We start from the raw sequence: 17,875 nt of genomic DNA on the forward strand, positions 1-17,875 counted from the left end.
AGTAATTTTATTGCGATTAAATATTTGGATTGCGCACAGTTCATTTTAGGCCAGCAGTAAACGGGGCGTTTGTGTTTGAATAACAAACTTGCAGACTGCTCAAGACGTAACAACGTTAAAATGCCTATAGTCACTTTCCAAAAATGCATTGCATTTGTCTGCATAAATTGCATTTACAACGAAAAGTAATAAAATAAAAAATACTTGTACCTATTTTGGCAAATTAAACGTGAGGAATTACTGCAATGACATAAGTTTTAACTTATCTGAATCTGCACAAAACTATCATCTTGTTGTTTTACTTTTTCTATGACAAGGTATAGTTTTATGTGTACTCTCTAAAGCAGGGTATAAATACGGAAAAGTAAAAAAAGCATTTTCTCCCTGTCCTTTTTGTTTGCATACACAATGTGACTGTGGGAGTATAGGGCTCTTACAAAGGTGCAAAGTGGCTACAACACTATGGTTTTGTCTACATTAATTGTTTTGCACAATGAAACTACGGTATGCAAACATATATTTTATGCTAATCTTTTGCATTTTTACAGGGTAATTACCTTTTTAAACTGATCAATATTTTTGCGTGGAATCTATGACACATTTCAGCACAAACAAATAAAATGTTTAAAGTAAGTGGGTATTTGCTCAAACGTTTGATTGAGTACGGTACACCATAATGTTTAGAACTTGCTATATTCGACTTTTAAAGAGAAATTTTTATACTTATTGCATGTTATACTGTTAACAAAATTGATTTGCTGATATTGCAGCGATAGAGCAGTTTTGCTGGCAGCGGGCAAATCGAAACTCTGCTTTTACGTAAAACATGTAGCCTATGTTTGTGAAATACCAATAGCTTTGCTGCTGTTCCACGGTCTAACTGGAGAAAAAATCAATGAACCAGGCGTGAAAGTGGAATACTTTGTTCACCGAAACGAATGATCATCCTAAGCAATGACGTCACAAAGTTACGTCATAACGGGACCTTCAAAACATTAAGTAACCCAGACTAGAGAAACGTGATTGAATTGTTCAAAATAGAACACAAAGATTGTACTTTTTAATTTACCGAACAGTGCCTTTGTAACTACTGCAAAGAATTTGGAGTTGGAGGTCTACTTTTATGAAATAGTTAAGGTCCCTCAAAATTTCTTCCGCGGTCCTAGTTGAATTTTTTTAACGGCCACTAAAAAGCCAAACCATAAAAACATGTATTTCGAAAAGAAATCCACAGAAAATATAGAACTGAATGAAGTGGTTTGTGGTGTGTATATTTTTCAATCAACGAAACATAAAGTGCAGGTGTGACAAGCCATTTACCCTCAGCAACATTTCGGTGGTATTAATCTTAAAAATAATCCACGGTGATTTGGAATGATTTTGAATAACTTTGTTAGAAGTCCACTTGAAACGACAAACAGCTTATTAAGTTAACGTATTCCAAAGGGCGGATATCAGGGTGTACCACAAAAAAGTTCTAGACACTTTAAAAAAACAAAAAAAGATATTCAACACAGAAAAAAACACAACACTGCAAATAAAAAAGTGTAATATGTTGAGTAGTTCCTGGTAATTTAAAACTCGCCTTCAGTTTTAGTTGAAATTAATGCTGTTTATAATCTAATAAAACTAAGGGATTAACTTGGCGGGCATTTTACTGCTATTGCACATAGACGTTCATTGGCAATTAATGCTGTTCACGACAAAAAGAGGTCGTTAACAAGTGCAACAGTGATTTTATCGAGTTTTTATAGCAGACAGTAAAGTCGAACAGAAAGCTCACAAATAGTCAACTATAAACGCCAGTTACAGAAACAACCGGCAAAATAGTTGTTTTCAAAATATGATTTTACGGAATTACAATCTGAAAGTGTAACGGTGAGTAGTCGAAAGTGATAAATCAAACAAACATGAAGAATAGCAACAATCGAAGGTACAACCTTATCTCTCTTCTAATATATTTCAAAGCTTTCTCTTATGGGTCTAACCCAGGGGTTCTTAAACTTTTTTTTACCGTGGACCCCTAAAAATTGTTTTTGCCTCACGTGGACCACGGTAGGCAAAAGATTTTCAAAAATAAAGTCATAAATTAACGTCACAATGCAAATAGACGTTATAAATCTGCTGATTTCAGTTTAAAAAGTGTGAAAGTGAAATGGAGTCTAAATACAGTTAGTGCAAAACCGTTTTATTTTTAATTAAACTGTCTTATTAAAATAAGTTATTACTTTTCAGAAATACACAAACATTTTAATTAGGACCTCATGGACCCCCTAAAACTATCTCACGGACCCCAGTTTAAGAACCCCTGATCTAACACTTGAGATTTTTATTTTTAATTTAATATTGTGTCCGTAGTGGGCCAATATATAATCAGCAACGAAAAAATGGGCGATTTATATGACAGTGAAACCGAGATTCGCCATGACAACGGCGGCAACAAAAATGACGTTCTAGTGACGTTTGTCCCAAGTGACGTGAATCGGATCAAAGTCGTAGCGATCAGGCATCCCTCTGTGCGAGAGATTGGCGAACGGCGAACTACTCCAAACGAACACGGGCTGCTGGTCGTGGGTCGGACCGCTCTCGGCAACCAACTCGAACTTTCTGCTCAAAAAAAGCATTTTTACTCTTCGGGGGCCGGGGCACCACTTTTTGTAATCTTAGTAGTTACAGAAACACCTAAGCAATGGAATGAGATATTCGTTGTGTTGTAGGAAGTTTGAAAGGGTAGTAAATAGGCATGTTCAAAGTAGAATCCCAGAGATTCAAGAACTTTAGGTTTCGAATCTAGATTAACGAATCCAGAATATCGAACCCTAGTATATTTTTATTAAATTATTTAACTTCTATTTGTTTGGGGAAGGGATTAATCAAAATATACCCTACAGGGCCCACAGTCGCAGCAATAAATAGCAAAACTATTTAAACAGGTGCATATTGTAATAAAAAATAATCTCCCCAATATACTTAACAACTGTATTCATTTGTGTAGGTATTCATTGTTTACTGTGTTCTAAGAAGTGTCGTTAAAAGTAATAAAGGACAGCGCTAAGTGCAATTTTAAATAACAAAATAATTCCCAATTTTGTATAACGATAGGTTTTCGGTTTACTATTCTGCTGGTTATATGCTGTTTTCTATAACGGGGGACGACTTGTTTTTAAAAGAAATAAATATTTTCTATTTGATATACGGAAAAATATTTTGCTATGTTTTAAATACACGAAAAAAAATGATGTTGAGGTATTTTTTTTTCAAATACGCTCATGAAAATTATATTTAACGGCCAGGTTCGTGGTTTTATTCAATTTAATACCTTAGAATTTAAATGTTTTATTTTTTAAGGCTCTTCAATATAGTTTCATGGCTGATTTCAATCGAGCCATTACAAATGACAAAACGTTACCAGACAATCAGTGGATCTCTGTAACCGTGGTCACCAATGCTCGTCCAAAACTGAAAACGGTAAAAAGATTTCAAACAACCCCTTGGTCAAACATTACAACCGGGAAAGTTACAATCATAAACAGCTAACCGCTTGTTTTGAATCAGCTTGGCGGCGGTTGGTTCACCTAAATTTAAAAATACCACTAAACAGGCAAAAACCCGTTGGGAGTAATAGTGGTGGTCGTTTTATGGCTGCTCTTTAAATTACAACTGCGCTGAGTTAAAAGAGCTGGATGTCAACGGCCGGATAATCCGAAAACGTCCTAGTGTTTTGACAGCCATAAAATATAACGACTTGCATCTGACAAGTGACTCGCTTGTCAGAAGGCTGGCAATTGTCGGAAAACCGCTTGATTTAATGTTTTTAATTGTCAAACACACTTGCTGATCAGCCAACCCAAACGAATAATGACCGAGAAAAAATCTTGCATTTGCAAGTAAAAGCAAGTAAATCGATTAGTGCAATACATCAAGTAAAAAGGATGGTTCTAACTGCTACCAACTCAACTTTCTCTGTGGATGGAAAATGGAAGAATTATATTGACAGGTAAGTGAAATATAGGTTCGTTGGTCACTCATATTCCTTGGGTTTGAACAACCCTGAGGTAAACGTTCCACAACACAAATCACAAAACACGGCCGCTTCCCAGCCCAGCCATATACGAGTTTTTAATGTAATTAAGTGATGCGTCTTAAGCCAATGCAAAACGAAAATCAAACGCAAAATATCAGTGGCTCTGCGAAAATGGCAGTATTGTATAAAGAAGTCATTTTGAAACGACTTAAGTACCAGTCAATTCATTGGAAGGTTCTTTTTGGTTTCGTACCCTTTCAATTAATTTATGTGTATTGCGTACCTTAAAATAGCGAAAAAAACATTGAACGTATTACAAACAGATTTCTTGCAAAATAGTAATACCGGTAAAGCATATTTGTAGAACAAGATAAATCAAATTCCTGTACAGACACTAAAAAAAACTTCTTGTTTCGGCAAACGAAACAATTATTAACTTAAATACACATTTTAGGTTTCGGCGATTCACAAAAAAATCATTGGTGAGGTTAAGTCAATAACTAGTGGTGGCCAATTACTTTTTAGAGGGAGTCGCATGAGAAACAGAAAATGTCTTAGTGGGACTGATCAAAAGTGGATTTAAAATACACTTAATATAAAGTGTGATTCCTTTGCAAAGAAAGCTATAAATATCCTAGTTTTGACAACCTGGTAGTAGTAGGAATAAGCTATAGGATGAGTTGCAACTTCCAAGCGCAATTTATTTAATAAAATTCTAAAATTCATAAAAGAAACGTCCAGGAATATTTAATTAAAGCTTAAAAGAAAGAAAGTCGCGGCTCAGATTAAACTGAAAAACTTTTTGCGGGCAGGATTTGGCTTGCGGGCCATGGTTTTCCCAGTTCTGCAATAAACTATAGCATAAGTACGATTAGGACTAGCGGCTCGGCCATTCCAGGAAAGTAAGTTTTTTTTTTATGTAGGTTATTTTTTTATGTGCATGATTTTCGAACGTAGATGTTTTACTTAGATAAGGATAGTTTTCTTAACTTCCCTCAGTTTACTGTTTAGTTGAAACAGCTTTTCTCAAACGTTACATGTCGCGGACCACTTTTGTTTTGTTAGTCATTGCGATTTTAGAATAATGTGTTTGATAAACTTCCTTCGTCATTTAAATACACAAATCAAATGGCAATAAATGCTTAATTGTGTATACTAGGTCAAGCGCACACTATGGAATGATACGATTTTCACAATAGGCAATTTTTTTCAAAATTGCGACTACAACTGAGAAGTCAACCCGAAAGCCGCTCGTCTACGCGCCGAAAAAGGCTTGGGTGCCACATGCGGCACGTGCACCACACGTTATAAACAACTGAGTTTAGTTGTCGCAACGTTTCTTCAACAACTACAATCAATAAGATGAAATTACAAAAAAATACGCACCTTCGCATTTCGCTTGTCGTCATTTTGACATCTGTCGCGCCATGGTTTCGAAAACCAAGGGCAGCAAAGGGAATCTGCCCGTCTTTAGGGTTGAGGTCGGAGCGGGCAGCGATGCTGTTTTCTGCGCTGTAGGGCGGAGTACAGTTACACGCCGATAGGGGGTCGTGCTTGAAATTGTTGTACCTGGGTGCAAACTTGTGACTTTAAGTACAACTCATTTTAACGGGATCTTGCTAAATTGTAAGCGACGCGTCTTGTTATCAAAGTCGTTACAGACTCGTGCCACATGTAGATTATAGTTAGTTGTATTGCACATATACTTAGTGGTGGAATGTATAATTGTATATCTCAAAAATATGAAAATCATCAAAAAGTTAGACCAGGGCAGATGTATTTTAAACACTCACTTACTAAAACGTTACATTTTTTACGAACAACACTAAACAATAACGTAGACATATAGTTTTAGTCCATCCAGTGGTCGATTGCCACATGTTACGTCATTACAGTAGTTGTCGCACACAAGCGGAACATTAAAATGACCAATCGTTGTCTGGAAAAGCCAATTAAAGGGTCCTTTGACGAAACAACTCAACCTCCATCGCTGGCTTGGAATGCAATTATCACTTAAAATCTTTAAAAAGTTTTATTGTGACTTTTTTACCGAACCAGTCGATCACGAATCTCTAAAAAATATTTCAGTCGATCGCAATCAAACACATAAGTTGGCTATACCTATATTATACACAAACGAGGAACCAAGTTATAAGGCAACGAGGACGTGTTTTTTTATCATTGTATAGATACCTACTGAAAAATTAAACGTAACACATCCTGAACAAAAACAAAAAGTGCCTGAACAAAAACAAAAAGCCACTTAAACTTCGTCAAGCGGTCCGTTCGTTTTGCACAAACCTAAGGCATTTAAACCAACGGTGTTCAACCTGCGGCCGTCGATGAATAATTATGCGGCCTTAACACGTATTTTAAAAAGCATGTGTTGGCGACCGCGCCCGTGCTGGTATGCGTCTATGGTTGATACGCTAATATCAGATTAGAATTTTTTACGACTGATGCCAAAAGAAATCAGTGTAGAAGATGTGTGACAATCTGAATCAACGTGGTCCAACTTCTTTTCATCGCGGGCCAAAAACAATTTGTGTTTTGTCTTGCGGGCCAATGGTTTTAAATAGCGATTCTTAGGCTTATTGCTGGCAAATCATACTTAGCCTATGGCATATATACTCACCTACGTTCAGCTACGGTAGGTGTGAAATAATTTCAACACCAAAATTTTGCAAATTTGCCACATGATTTATTGATAAATGGGACGTATGAGGTCAATGTTCTATTTTTGGACAAAGTTGTACTGTTATGCATCACAAAGGCTCATTCACAAATTTTGTTGTCGTTTAAAATAACAAAGAAACAAAATTAAAGTGAAATTGCTAGATTGAAGCAAAGCTGACTATCAGTTCGCGGGCCAAAAAAGCCGAACTTACGGGCCGAGTTGTGAGTGCAATTATGGCAAAACTGTTGGGCAGGTTGAGCGGTAGTTATAGAAAGCCTTGTTTAAACTAATAAGATCGTGTGAGTGTTTCTTAAACTGTTATTGACCAAATGGGGAGAAAATATTGAGGATTAAATGTCCAGACAGAAAAATTTGTAGTTAGTTAATAGGCTAAAAACCAAAAAAAATTAAATCATAAACCACAGACAGTTAGGTACGGGGTCCCAGGTCAACGAACTGGGTACCACCCTGGAACTGCATGTGCGCCGTTTCGACAATCAGCCCGCTCAGCTGCCTCACGGGTCAATTAAAAAAACAAATAATTAAACCAAATAAACGCATTTTTTCGCGCTTCGCGCAGTAAATATTTCAGTTCTATATTGTTGCACGAGATCTTTAGAGAACAACAAGAATATGTTTAAAAGTAATTGTTTACGTTATGACTTAACTTTCTGACGTCATCTCTAAAAAAATTTCTGGCGGCCGTGAGATTAATAAAGACGGTCAATGCGGCAGTCAACAGCTAAAAGGTTGGGCACCCCTGATTTAAACGAAGGCGTTTTATGCTGGTCTTACCTCATCAGTTTTATCATTCCGTCGACGTCGTTCACGGATGACTGGTTTCTCGCAAAGATGAGAGCACGTGGTGTCTTATCGTGGGTAAACCAATCGCCGTACTTCTTAACCATGGCCGGAAGACCACTCAAATCAAAAATCGCCTTGAAATACCTAAAAGTATTATGGGGTTAGGAATTTTGGCAAACGGCAGTTTACTAGTTAATTACAAAAAATCCTGATTAACAGGGTTAACAATTTTTAAACAGTATTTTATAAATACAGTTGTTACCAGGCGTAGTATCAATGTCGATAATATTTTATAGGTGTTTCGCCTTTCGAACTACCAATATAATATAATAGTTTAAAAAAACATAAAAATGCGTCAACTTTAAAAGATATACAAAAAAAACTTTTAAAGCCTATTCTATTGTGAATATACAGACCCCAGAGTTTTAACTTAGAAGTTGCCTTGGCGTTTAGGTACACGAACACATTATGACGAAATCACTTACGGGGAATTGTAGCTAGCCCAGTAGTTCTGCTTTAGAAGAACGTCAGTAACGTCTTTATATTCGATGGTTCCACTGTCGCAATGAAAAACGAATTATATACAAGCCAATAAACAACAACAGAACGATTAATTCCATCGGCGAAGGACAAATCAAATTTAGAAAAATAGATCTGAAAGTACTTTATAGTTGCTTAAAAAATATATTTTAGTATCCCATGTTGAAGGTAAGTATATAAGAATAGATTACAATAAATTGTGTAGAAGCCGCATACTTAACCGAGTAACTATGTAAATTTAACGGACAACACACTTAGGGATAACTTCAGTGGTTTTCAACCGCGGCGCCCTGGTGTGCCATTTTTAATGCTCAAGGGTACCGATAGGTTTTTGAGAATTTTTAAGAATCTGATTTTTGTTCAATTGGCTTCTTGACACAACTATTTGTGTTCGATTAGATATTTTTGTTCAATTGGCTTCTTGATACAACTATTTGTGTTCGATTAGATATTTTTGTTCAATTGGCTTCTTGATACAACTATTTGTGTTCGATTAGATATTTTTGTTCAATTGGCTTCTTGATACAACTATTTGTGTTCGATTAGATACCATTATATGAAATGACATTATCCTACTTGTTTTAAGTTGAGCGTGTTGTTCTACTTCCATTTATAGTGACATTTGAGTAAAATACTCAACGAAAATTCCAGTGGGGGTGCCGAAAATCTATTTCATAGTCTTGAGGGGTAACATAAGCCATAAAAAAGATTGAGAAGTACTGGCTTACTTAGTTGTTGTAAGGGCTTACTTAGTTTGATGTAATGTTATTTTACGGGTTTTTGCACTTTTCGCTTATTTACCGGTAAAAAGGTAACCAAAGGGATTGGGAATACTTACGGAATTTGCTCGAGAACATACAACAGCCCGTTGTTGCTTGGTTTCTCACCCACCTTGAACTTGTTGTAATCGACAATCATCCACTGGTTGTTGTAGCTGTAATGCAACATAGTTTTGAATTTTAGATATGGACTTTGAACAACACCTTGCCTAATTAAAACAAATATATAGACGAACCTTGTGTAGAGTATACTGCTGAAGAAATGTTGGTAATAAAGTAGTTTATTTCCGCGCACTATTATTCTAATTATCAATTTTGTGTACGTTTATCAAGGATATCGGATTATTTCAGGTTCAGCCGAAACAGAACAATTAGATATCCAATAGTACCGGAATTTAACAACTAATTCCTGCTCATTTTAAATCCCAAATAATCGAAGCTTTATATTTTGATTTTGTTTAGCATGCATTGCCCGAAAAATATTAGTGGTGAAAAAAACAGGGTCGCAAGTAGGCCTACATTAATTTAACAAGTTTAAAAACTATATAAATCGTTTTTTTTTTCTGACCTGTATAACTTGCATTTTAAACTAATAGAAAAAGGCAACCATCAACTAAATTTTTACTCTGAGACATGCGTGCAGATGCAGATAATAATGAGTGTTTTTTATCACAGATCGTGAGTAGCAGGAAGTATTAGTTATGTAAAAGATATAGTAAAGTGAAAACATCAGTGAGTTTGTTTTTTTTGGCAAATTTTTGCAAATTACATAATCTAGACTAGCATTGGTTGATCGCCGGCATTTTTTATAAAAACAATACTCAATACGCTTTAATAGCTTGAGAAGGGCACCGCTTCGCTTCTCAAGCTTTTACTAAATTTTAAAACTTTTATCGTCGGCATTATGTGTTCTGTTGGAGGGCAAGATTCTGTTGTGGAAATACATACCAAGCTTTCAATACGCCTTAGGGTTAAAGTTAGTAGCGGAATTAGAAAAACAATAGGTTAAAATTAGCAAAACATAAGGTTGTCTTGTCTAGCCCTGGTCCTTACGTTCCACTGTTAAGCTGTGCAAAGACCTCGCACCACTGAAGTCCAGTTGCGGCCATTCTATTTGCCACCATATTGCGGAACCCTTCCAATACAGAGTTCTCCGGTGTGACGTATTTCCACAAATCGTTGTTGCTGTTGCCAATTGTGGTTTCCATAGCAACCTGAGAAAAGGAGTTGTTTAGTTTTTAGGCATCTTTACAAGCAACCAGTCATGTTTTATATATACTATTCGACAAAGGTTTCGATTGTTAAAACATGCAAACACTTTATTCGTAATTTCCTTATTTGTGAATTATTGTTAAAATAAGGATAAACTTTAAAAAATATTAAACAATGTTCAAAAAAACATTTTGTTAAGTGTAAGGCTATAATTTTATCGAGAAAAAATTTCTTGAAATCTGCTTTTCAATTGCTTTCCAATGAATTCCTAATCGTCTGTGCTAGATTTAATACAAAATGATAGATTGATAGATTTAACCGATCTATTTAAATAAGAATTTTTTAATGTACTCACCAAACCTGAAGAGAGAATGTAAAAATCATCGCCAGAGTAAAGTCGACCAGGCTCTGATGAAAATGAACTTGTGTGACCAGGAAGAAGATTGCCTGTTGCAATAAAGTAAAATTGGAAAGGATAAATTAGACTTGAAAACAAAGTTTTAGAGCAGTGGTTCTCAACTGGTATGCAGCATCACCCTTGGATGCCATTTCTGATGCTTAAAGGTGTCGAGAGATACTTTATGAATTTTTGTATTTTTTATTTTTATTTTTTTAACTCTTACAACTTTTTGTGTAGGATTAGAGTGGGATAAATCCAATTATAACTTTCTACTTTGTGTAGAGTTGATGTGTGTTGTTATAGTTCCGTTCATTGTGACATTTTAGTGAATTACCTACGAAAAAATCTCGTAGGCCACAATCTATGTAATATTTCTGAGGGGTGCCTCAAGCCATAAAAGTCTGAGAAACACTGTTTTAGAGCATCATGAAATAGTTACAAATAGTGGCTCTTAAATATTATATGAGTAAGGCCAGCTATAAAACATAATTTATAAGTGTACTGCAAATGCATTCTCAATGTGACCAAGATGTAGCTCCACTGGTTAAGTTATAGCCATCATGATTAATAAACAGTTTACTCAAAGAAATAATTAAAACAAAGTTGTACGTCAAATCATAAGCAATGTAACTTACTTTGAAAAATTTAACCTTTCTGCTTGTTAACAAAAAGTAACCTAAGGGAATATTCTAAACATGAATGTTTTCAAGCTTTTTTATCCTTATAATTATATGTTAATTTAACATAAATCGCTAATTTTGCGAGAAAGAAATCAAAGGTCACAGTCACCGTCAAATACTTCAATCAAGCATCATCAATACAATTACATTAACCAACCAGTGGAATCCTTAAAATTGAGAGTGTATTTCTTTATAATACGTAGCATGGAAGTGTACACATCCCAGCTGTCATGGGCAACATAGATGTCCTTGTAGCCATCGAGAATTTTAATAAGAGCTGAACAAGAGCCTGATCCCAATATGCGTTCACTAGCCGGGTCATTCAATGCAGTTTGCAAATCCTCCAGATCTCCATCGACATTTAGAAGACTGCAATATTGTAATTCAAGTATTCAATTTATATATATATATATACTTTATAGTAAGCATTTGTGTATATAATGTGTGTTTTTAACTTTTTACCAGTTACTTTTTTGATATACATAAAACAGAAACTAGAAAGGAAAATAGTCAAACCAAGGCCTTTTAATGTAGTCACTACCTCAGTAATATGTTTAGATGATTCATTTATATACTTAAAACCTATACCTGTTAATAAAAAAATAGTGGAAACTAGAAATTCGTGGACGTCATGTTAACATTTTACGTGAAAATAAACTATACTACACCCTTATGGAAACTTGACCTAATATTTTTTAAAAGTTTAACATTTAACTCAGCTTACAGTATGCCAAATGGAGATAATCGTATGCTAAGGTCTACTGTTCTGGCATGATAGCCGTCTTCTAATCCTTGTAGTTGAAGTAATATGTAGTAGATCTAGGTAATTTAAAAAAAGAGCATGTATATCTGTAAGTCAATAATTATTTTTCTATTTAATGCAAAACTTTTATGTAAACATACTGACATAATAACAATTCACAGTATAGAATCGGACCAACCTGCTCCCAATAAGGATTAGAATTAATTTTGCTCAACATATAGTTCATGTTTGTTTCCAAATAAGTATAAAGATTGTTACAATACTCCGTTCTTGGTTGGCAAAAATCTGTAACACGAAACAAATAGTTTTACTGACCAGTGAGATATATTTATGCAGATGATGGTAGAAAATTTGGCGCTCTTTTACTATTGTATGTAAAAATGAATAAAAAATTGTTTTTCTTTAAATGCCGCTTACCACAACGCATATTGTTTGGGTTAGGGTGCGGGTTAGCGTTTGGTTGAGGGCGGGTCAAGTTATTATTAATAATAAACATAAAATTACTTGACCCACCTTCACCCAAACGCTAACCCGCACCCTAACCCAAACAATATGCGTTGTGGTAAGCGGCATTTAAAGAAAAATTTTTTTTGCATAACTTTTCACGTACAATAGTGAAAGAGTGCCGAAAATTTATATATGAGTTGAAACCTCAATTGTTTACAAAACACATTTTTATGTAGTGCAAGTTAATAAATTTAAACACTATTTAAACCTTTATAGGCATTTTCCCAACGATCAGATATCATATCTCTTGTTATCACCCCTTCAGTGTATCCTGCTGCATATGCTTGCATGCTGTTGTTAAACATCGAATTGGTTGCAATGTCTAGCTGGGCCCATCTGAAAAACAACCAAGCCAAATGTTTATGAAGAATATGAAAGAATTACAAAAAGAAAATACATTTATTTCACACAAAAAAATTGACTGTTTATTTTATTGGCAGTTTCGAAAAGGTATAATTGTAATATTTTGACCTTCCTACTAATGATACAAAACTCTTACCCCGTAACTTTAACATTGTTCACAAACGATCCTGTGCATACTGCATCATCTATGTTTTCATCACCAGTAAATTGCTGCTTTACAATAAATTTTCCATCTCCTTTGAGAAAAGAAGCAAACAACCCAGATGATTCATGTTGTTTGTACGGCTTTTCCATTGTTTTTTGAGAAAAAACATTCGCAACAAAGCATGCAGATAAAATAACAATTATAACCTTCATGTTGGTTGAATATGTACCTCTAATAGATAATAATATGTTTAGTTTGCAACATATAATTTATTTTGGACTATGCCAGATATGAATTTACTCTACTTGTGCATTCCAAAGTTTCTGTTTGATATTTTGTTAAATTAATATGAGAACATGTAATGACCAGAAGCTATATACACAGCACAAAAGCTAGCACAAAAAAAGCAAAGGCAAACTTGTCCCCAACCCTAATATCCATCGGACCAAATACAATAAGCCTACAAACAACCAATGTAGACATATATGCACTTTGCAGCTGAATCCTGTTTTTAAAAGAGTTTACCATACAAGTAAAAAGCACATCTTCTAAATTGGATGAGTCATTGTTCTAGTAGATGAGAAAAGCAGAACTTACAATCGAAATTATATCATGCCCCACCAAACACCAAGTGCTTTACTTAAAAATCCTTGTAAATAAACATCGCAACAACCTTCACGCCGCATGCGAAACCTGCAGCCAGTTAAAAACAGCTTATTCAAGGAAAATTTCTTTAAAAAATTAATATATTATTGGAACGGGAACGGGTGCACGATACCAGAAGCTACACAGCACAAAAGCCAGCACAAAGAAATACAAAGACCAAAATAAACATATTTATGACAAAAATTAAAAAAAAAATTATACCACAATACTAAGAATTGCCTATACAATATAAATTAAAAAAAATATTAATATTCATAATTAATATTTGCAATAAAATAAGGAAAAAAATATTGATCCGTTGTTTAACTAACAAATTCAGGTTGCGCAAGAAAATACCTTTCCAGTGATATAAAACTTGCTATAAGTTTAAGGGGGGGAAGTATTTAATAGCGCCGATAACCGATATTAATATTCATAACCGATCGCGGCCATCTTGATACTGCTCCAGACTGCTCGATTCTAATCCTTATCGCGGCGATTTTTAAACAGCTCCAGTCTAGTCAATTCGACTCGGGATCGAACAAGATTTTTACACGCTGCTTTTGTCTACTCTATCTTCTTGAGGAAAGAAATTTTGAAGAAAAAAATTAAAGTTTAAAAAAATTCATATTTACAATTACATAGACGAAATATCGTGATTTTTTCATCCTGGCAACATCCGGCCAAAACGATTCGATATTGCCAACTGGACAGTGGTCACAATTTTCTAATGATACCCCATTTGTCATAATTTTGGCTTGGATAAGTGGTTCAGTCGGCGATAGACGATAATCGATATTAATATTCATAACCGATTGCGGCAAATTTTCAAATGGCTCTAGATTGCTCAATTCAATTTAAATTTGAACAAGATTTTCATTTTTCACACGCTGCTTTTGTCTAATCTATCTTCTTAAGGAAAGAAATTTTAAAGAAAAAAATTAAAGTTTAAAAAATTCATATTTACAACTACACAGACAAAATATCGTGATTTCTCATCCTGGTAACATCCGGCCAAAACGATTCGATATTGCCAACTGCCCCAATAATAACCTATATTAAGAGAAGGACAGTGGCCACACTTTGCTAATGATACCCCCGACTTTAAAGCCCGTTCACACTTCAGGTGCACTGAGCGGAGCTGAGCTGCACTGGGCGTGAAAATCGCGACAAAACGAAACGTTTTTCTATAGCTGCACTGGCCTTGAGTTCAGCAAAGCGTGAAAATCGCTCAAAAGCGTATTTTTTTCCAGCTGCACGGGGCTTGAGTTTAGCAAAGCGTAGCTTTAAGCTATAGCTGCAGCTGCTGCACGGGCAGGGGCGCCCGCAGAAAATTTTCCAGGTGGGGGCAATCAGGGGCGAAAATAAAAAAAAACAGAAAATCAAAAAAGGGGGTCCTGAATTTTCAACTTAAGGAATTCCCCTATTTTTCGTCTGAAGTTAATGAAAAATGACGTCATAAAACAGTGACACTATGACGTCATAGAATGGTGATTGCAAGACTTGATAAAAAGTCTAATCAGAAACAGCCAAACACGTCCAGCAAAAGCGACCATGTGCGTCGTCGACAATCATGTCATGCGCCAGCTTGCGAAATCACGGTGTGCAATCGTTAACTTAAGGCAAAAAAACAAACCAAGACCGTGAAATATGTATGTTTAATTGTTGTAGATTTACACATAATTCGACTATCAGCAGCGCAGTTTTCAAGTTCCATGAACGAAACGAGCGCTAAATTACAAGCACGTCTGTCACCACCTGCAATACTAAACGAAGATCGTTTGCTGCGGTTGAGGGGAAATAAGTTGTGTCCATTGCACACTTAGCACATGGTCTTAGAGTATGCTTAAAGAGCATAATTTTGTGTTAATCATCATTACTTAAAAATGTAGACTTTGAAACGCGGACGACAGTCACCATTATACCTCCTTTTAAGAATCTGCTTCAGTTAAACAAATGTCGATGAAAAAAAATGTCGACCAACATCGGATATTAGCGCAGAGACCGAACAGTGAGGAACATATTGCGTATAACTCGACGTTTTTTAGCGAGAAAAATGAAAGAAGGTTTGACTTAGCGTTGTCAATTGTCGAATACACACTTGCTAATCAGTCAACCTAAACAAATGACAAAAGAGAAAAACTTCCAGCGTTTACGGTCGACCAAACAAAAGACGAAAAACGGCGTTTGCACTCGATTTTGGTTTCGCATTAGATTAAGACGCGTTACCCAATTACTTAAAAAGCACGTTGCTTCGAACAGTTTGTTAAACCATGACAAAAACGAACAAAAAACGATAATATCACTTACAAAAAGGGGGTAAGAACTCCCGCCCCCCTGGATACGCCACTGGGGACAATGGATAATGTATAATATTTTTAATCTTCATAAGTAGGCCTAATAAATATTACACTTATAAATAATACTAATAAATCGCATTTCGAAATTCCAGGGGGGGGGGGTGTAAGTGCCCCCCCCCCCCGTGCGGGCGCCCATGTGCACGGGGCTTGAGTTTAGCAAAGCGTGAAACGCTCACCACAATATAATTTAAATGCAAATTACGCCCAGCGCAGCTCAGTGCAGCTGTAGTGTAAACGGGCCTTAAATGCCTAACCTAAAATACACCCTCGGAAATTTAATATATTGAAATTTAATGGCATATGCCGATCGCATTTGAAGTGACACACAACCTAAAACTGGTTCGCAACAATAAATCTAAAAAATTACGATCGATAACGAATTAAAATGGCCTCAATGGGATGTTTTCCACCACTAGAGGCGTTGCGTGAGTCAGATGAACAGTTGCGAGCGCCTATCTTTTACAATGGTATTTACCGCTGTAAGTACGCCGAATCCGTGCCGAATTTCAATATGTTCCTAAATATGGTTAAATCTGTTTAGAAATCGGAACATCTTATCGCCATTCGGAATTTAAAAAGTAACGACTTTCTTTGTAAGTGGCAAGGGCTATTTTAAAGCTCACTACATGTTACCCCGAATCCCCAACTGTATTTTAATGCCTTCCTGCTAATTCGCCGCTTTCTGACATGTGTTTTATCTCGCCTCTTTTTTTTTCTTTCGCACTCGCTTTGTTGTGTAGCTATATAATAATAAAATCTTATTAAAAAAAAAAAAAAAAAAAAATTAAAAAAAAAATATATTTTACAATGGTTATTCGTTGTTTTCAATTACGTGTTTTCGCGCTTTGTTTTTGTAGAATCTATTGTAAAGCTAATTATTCGTTTTAAGTTAACTTTAATTATTATCCATAATCAGTTTTTATTCGCAATTTCTTCAAATACTGGTTGCGAGAAGTCCTTAAACATGTACTGTTACAACTTTAATTTTTTACTTCAAATAGGGTTCCGGTTAAAACCAGAAAGCATTTGCGTCAACTTTAAATTATAAATAAAATATAATTACATAACACAGTCATTTTTAATTCGAAAATATATCTTCTGTATAGTATTCTAAACGAAATTGTATTACTTCGGGAATTAAACAGCTCGTCCGGGAATTAAACAAGGTTTGACTTAAAGACCTCTTCAAGACCTAGTAGAAATGGATAAGATAGTCGAGGCAGGAAAGAGCATGGGATTTACAGGTGATGACCTGGTGAAGTTCGTGCAGCAGCTGCAGCAGCAGCAGCAGGCCGTAGAACGTGAAGAACGTCGCCTGGATCGCGAAGCAGCGGCCGAAGAAGCTGAGAAAGTCCGCGAAGCAGCGGCTGAAGAAGCTCGGAGAGTCAGACAAAATGAAATGGAAATAAAACGCCTGGATGCAGAGATGTCCAGCTCGCGCATATCGCAAGGCGCAGGCGGCGCTGTTCCTTTTACAAAAACACCAAAACTGCCAACGTTTGTTGACGGAAAAGACGAAATGGATGCCTACCTTTTGCGTTTCGAAAGGGTTGCCACAAACAACAAATGGGATCAATCAGTGTGGGCGATGTCGCTTAGCACCCTTCTCACTGGCAAGGCACTTGACGTTTATTCTGCACTCTCTAATGAAGACGCCGTGAATTACGAGCAGTTAAAGCTTGCGCTATTTAAAAGGTATGAGTTGACAGAAGAGGGTTATCGTTACAAATTTCGCCATGCGAAACCCGAGAAAGACGAGAGTGTCCAGCAATTTATGGTACGCCTCAACAACTACCTCACGAAATGGACCAAGTTATCTAAGTGGAACTGCGAAAACGTGTTACATGAGCTTACACTGAAAAAACAGTTCTTACAATCCTGCCACAAGGAACTTGCAACTCACCTTAAGGAGCAGTCTCCGAATTCAAACGACGCCATGACGACAATGGCGGAGCAGTTGTCAGCACATGGTTGTG

General features: G+C 35.9%; 1 protein-coding gene across 1 annotated transcript; it reads right to left on the reverse strand.

The window, feature by feature from the left end:
• Positions 1–1,204: 1,204 nt before the first annotated feature.
• LOC146140777 (putative aminopeptidase PLBD2) lies at positions 1,205–13,124 on the reverse strand. The gene is made up of 12 exons (XM_083391184.1): positions 12,886–13,124; positions 12,595–12,722; positions 12,058–12,164; positions 11,841–11,935; positions 11,274–11,485; positions 10,392–10,483; positions 9,878–10,038; positions 8,884–8,979; positions 7,991–8,062; positions 7,497–7,649; positions 5,411–5,593; positions 1,205–2,607 (listed from the first exon to the last, which is right to left on the reverse strand). Exons 1-12 carry the CDS (start codon positions 13,104–13,106, stop codon positions 2,454–2,456), a joined length of 1,674 nt encoding a protein of 557 aa, XP_083247310.1. The 5' UTR covers positions 13,107–13,124; the 3' UTR covers positions 1,205–2,453.
• Positions 13,125–17,875: the final 4,751 nt, after the last annotated feature.

Source organism: Ascidiella aspersa, chromosome 6 (assembly GCF_963924565.1).
Source record: "Ascidiella aspersa chromosome 6, kaAscAspe10.2, whole genome shotgun sequence".
NCBI classification, from domain to species: Eukaryota; Metazoa; Chordata; class Ascidiacea; order Phlebobranchia; family Ascidiidae; genus Ascidiella; species Ascidiella aspersa.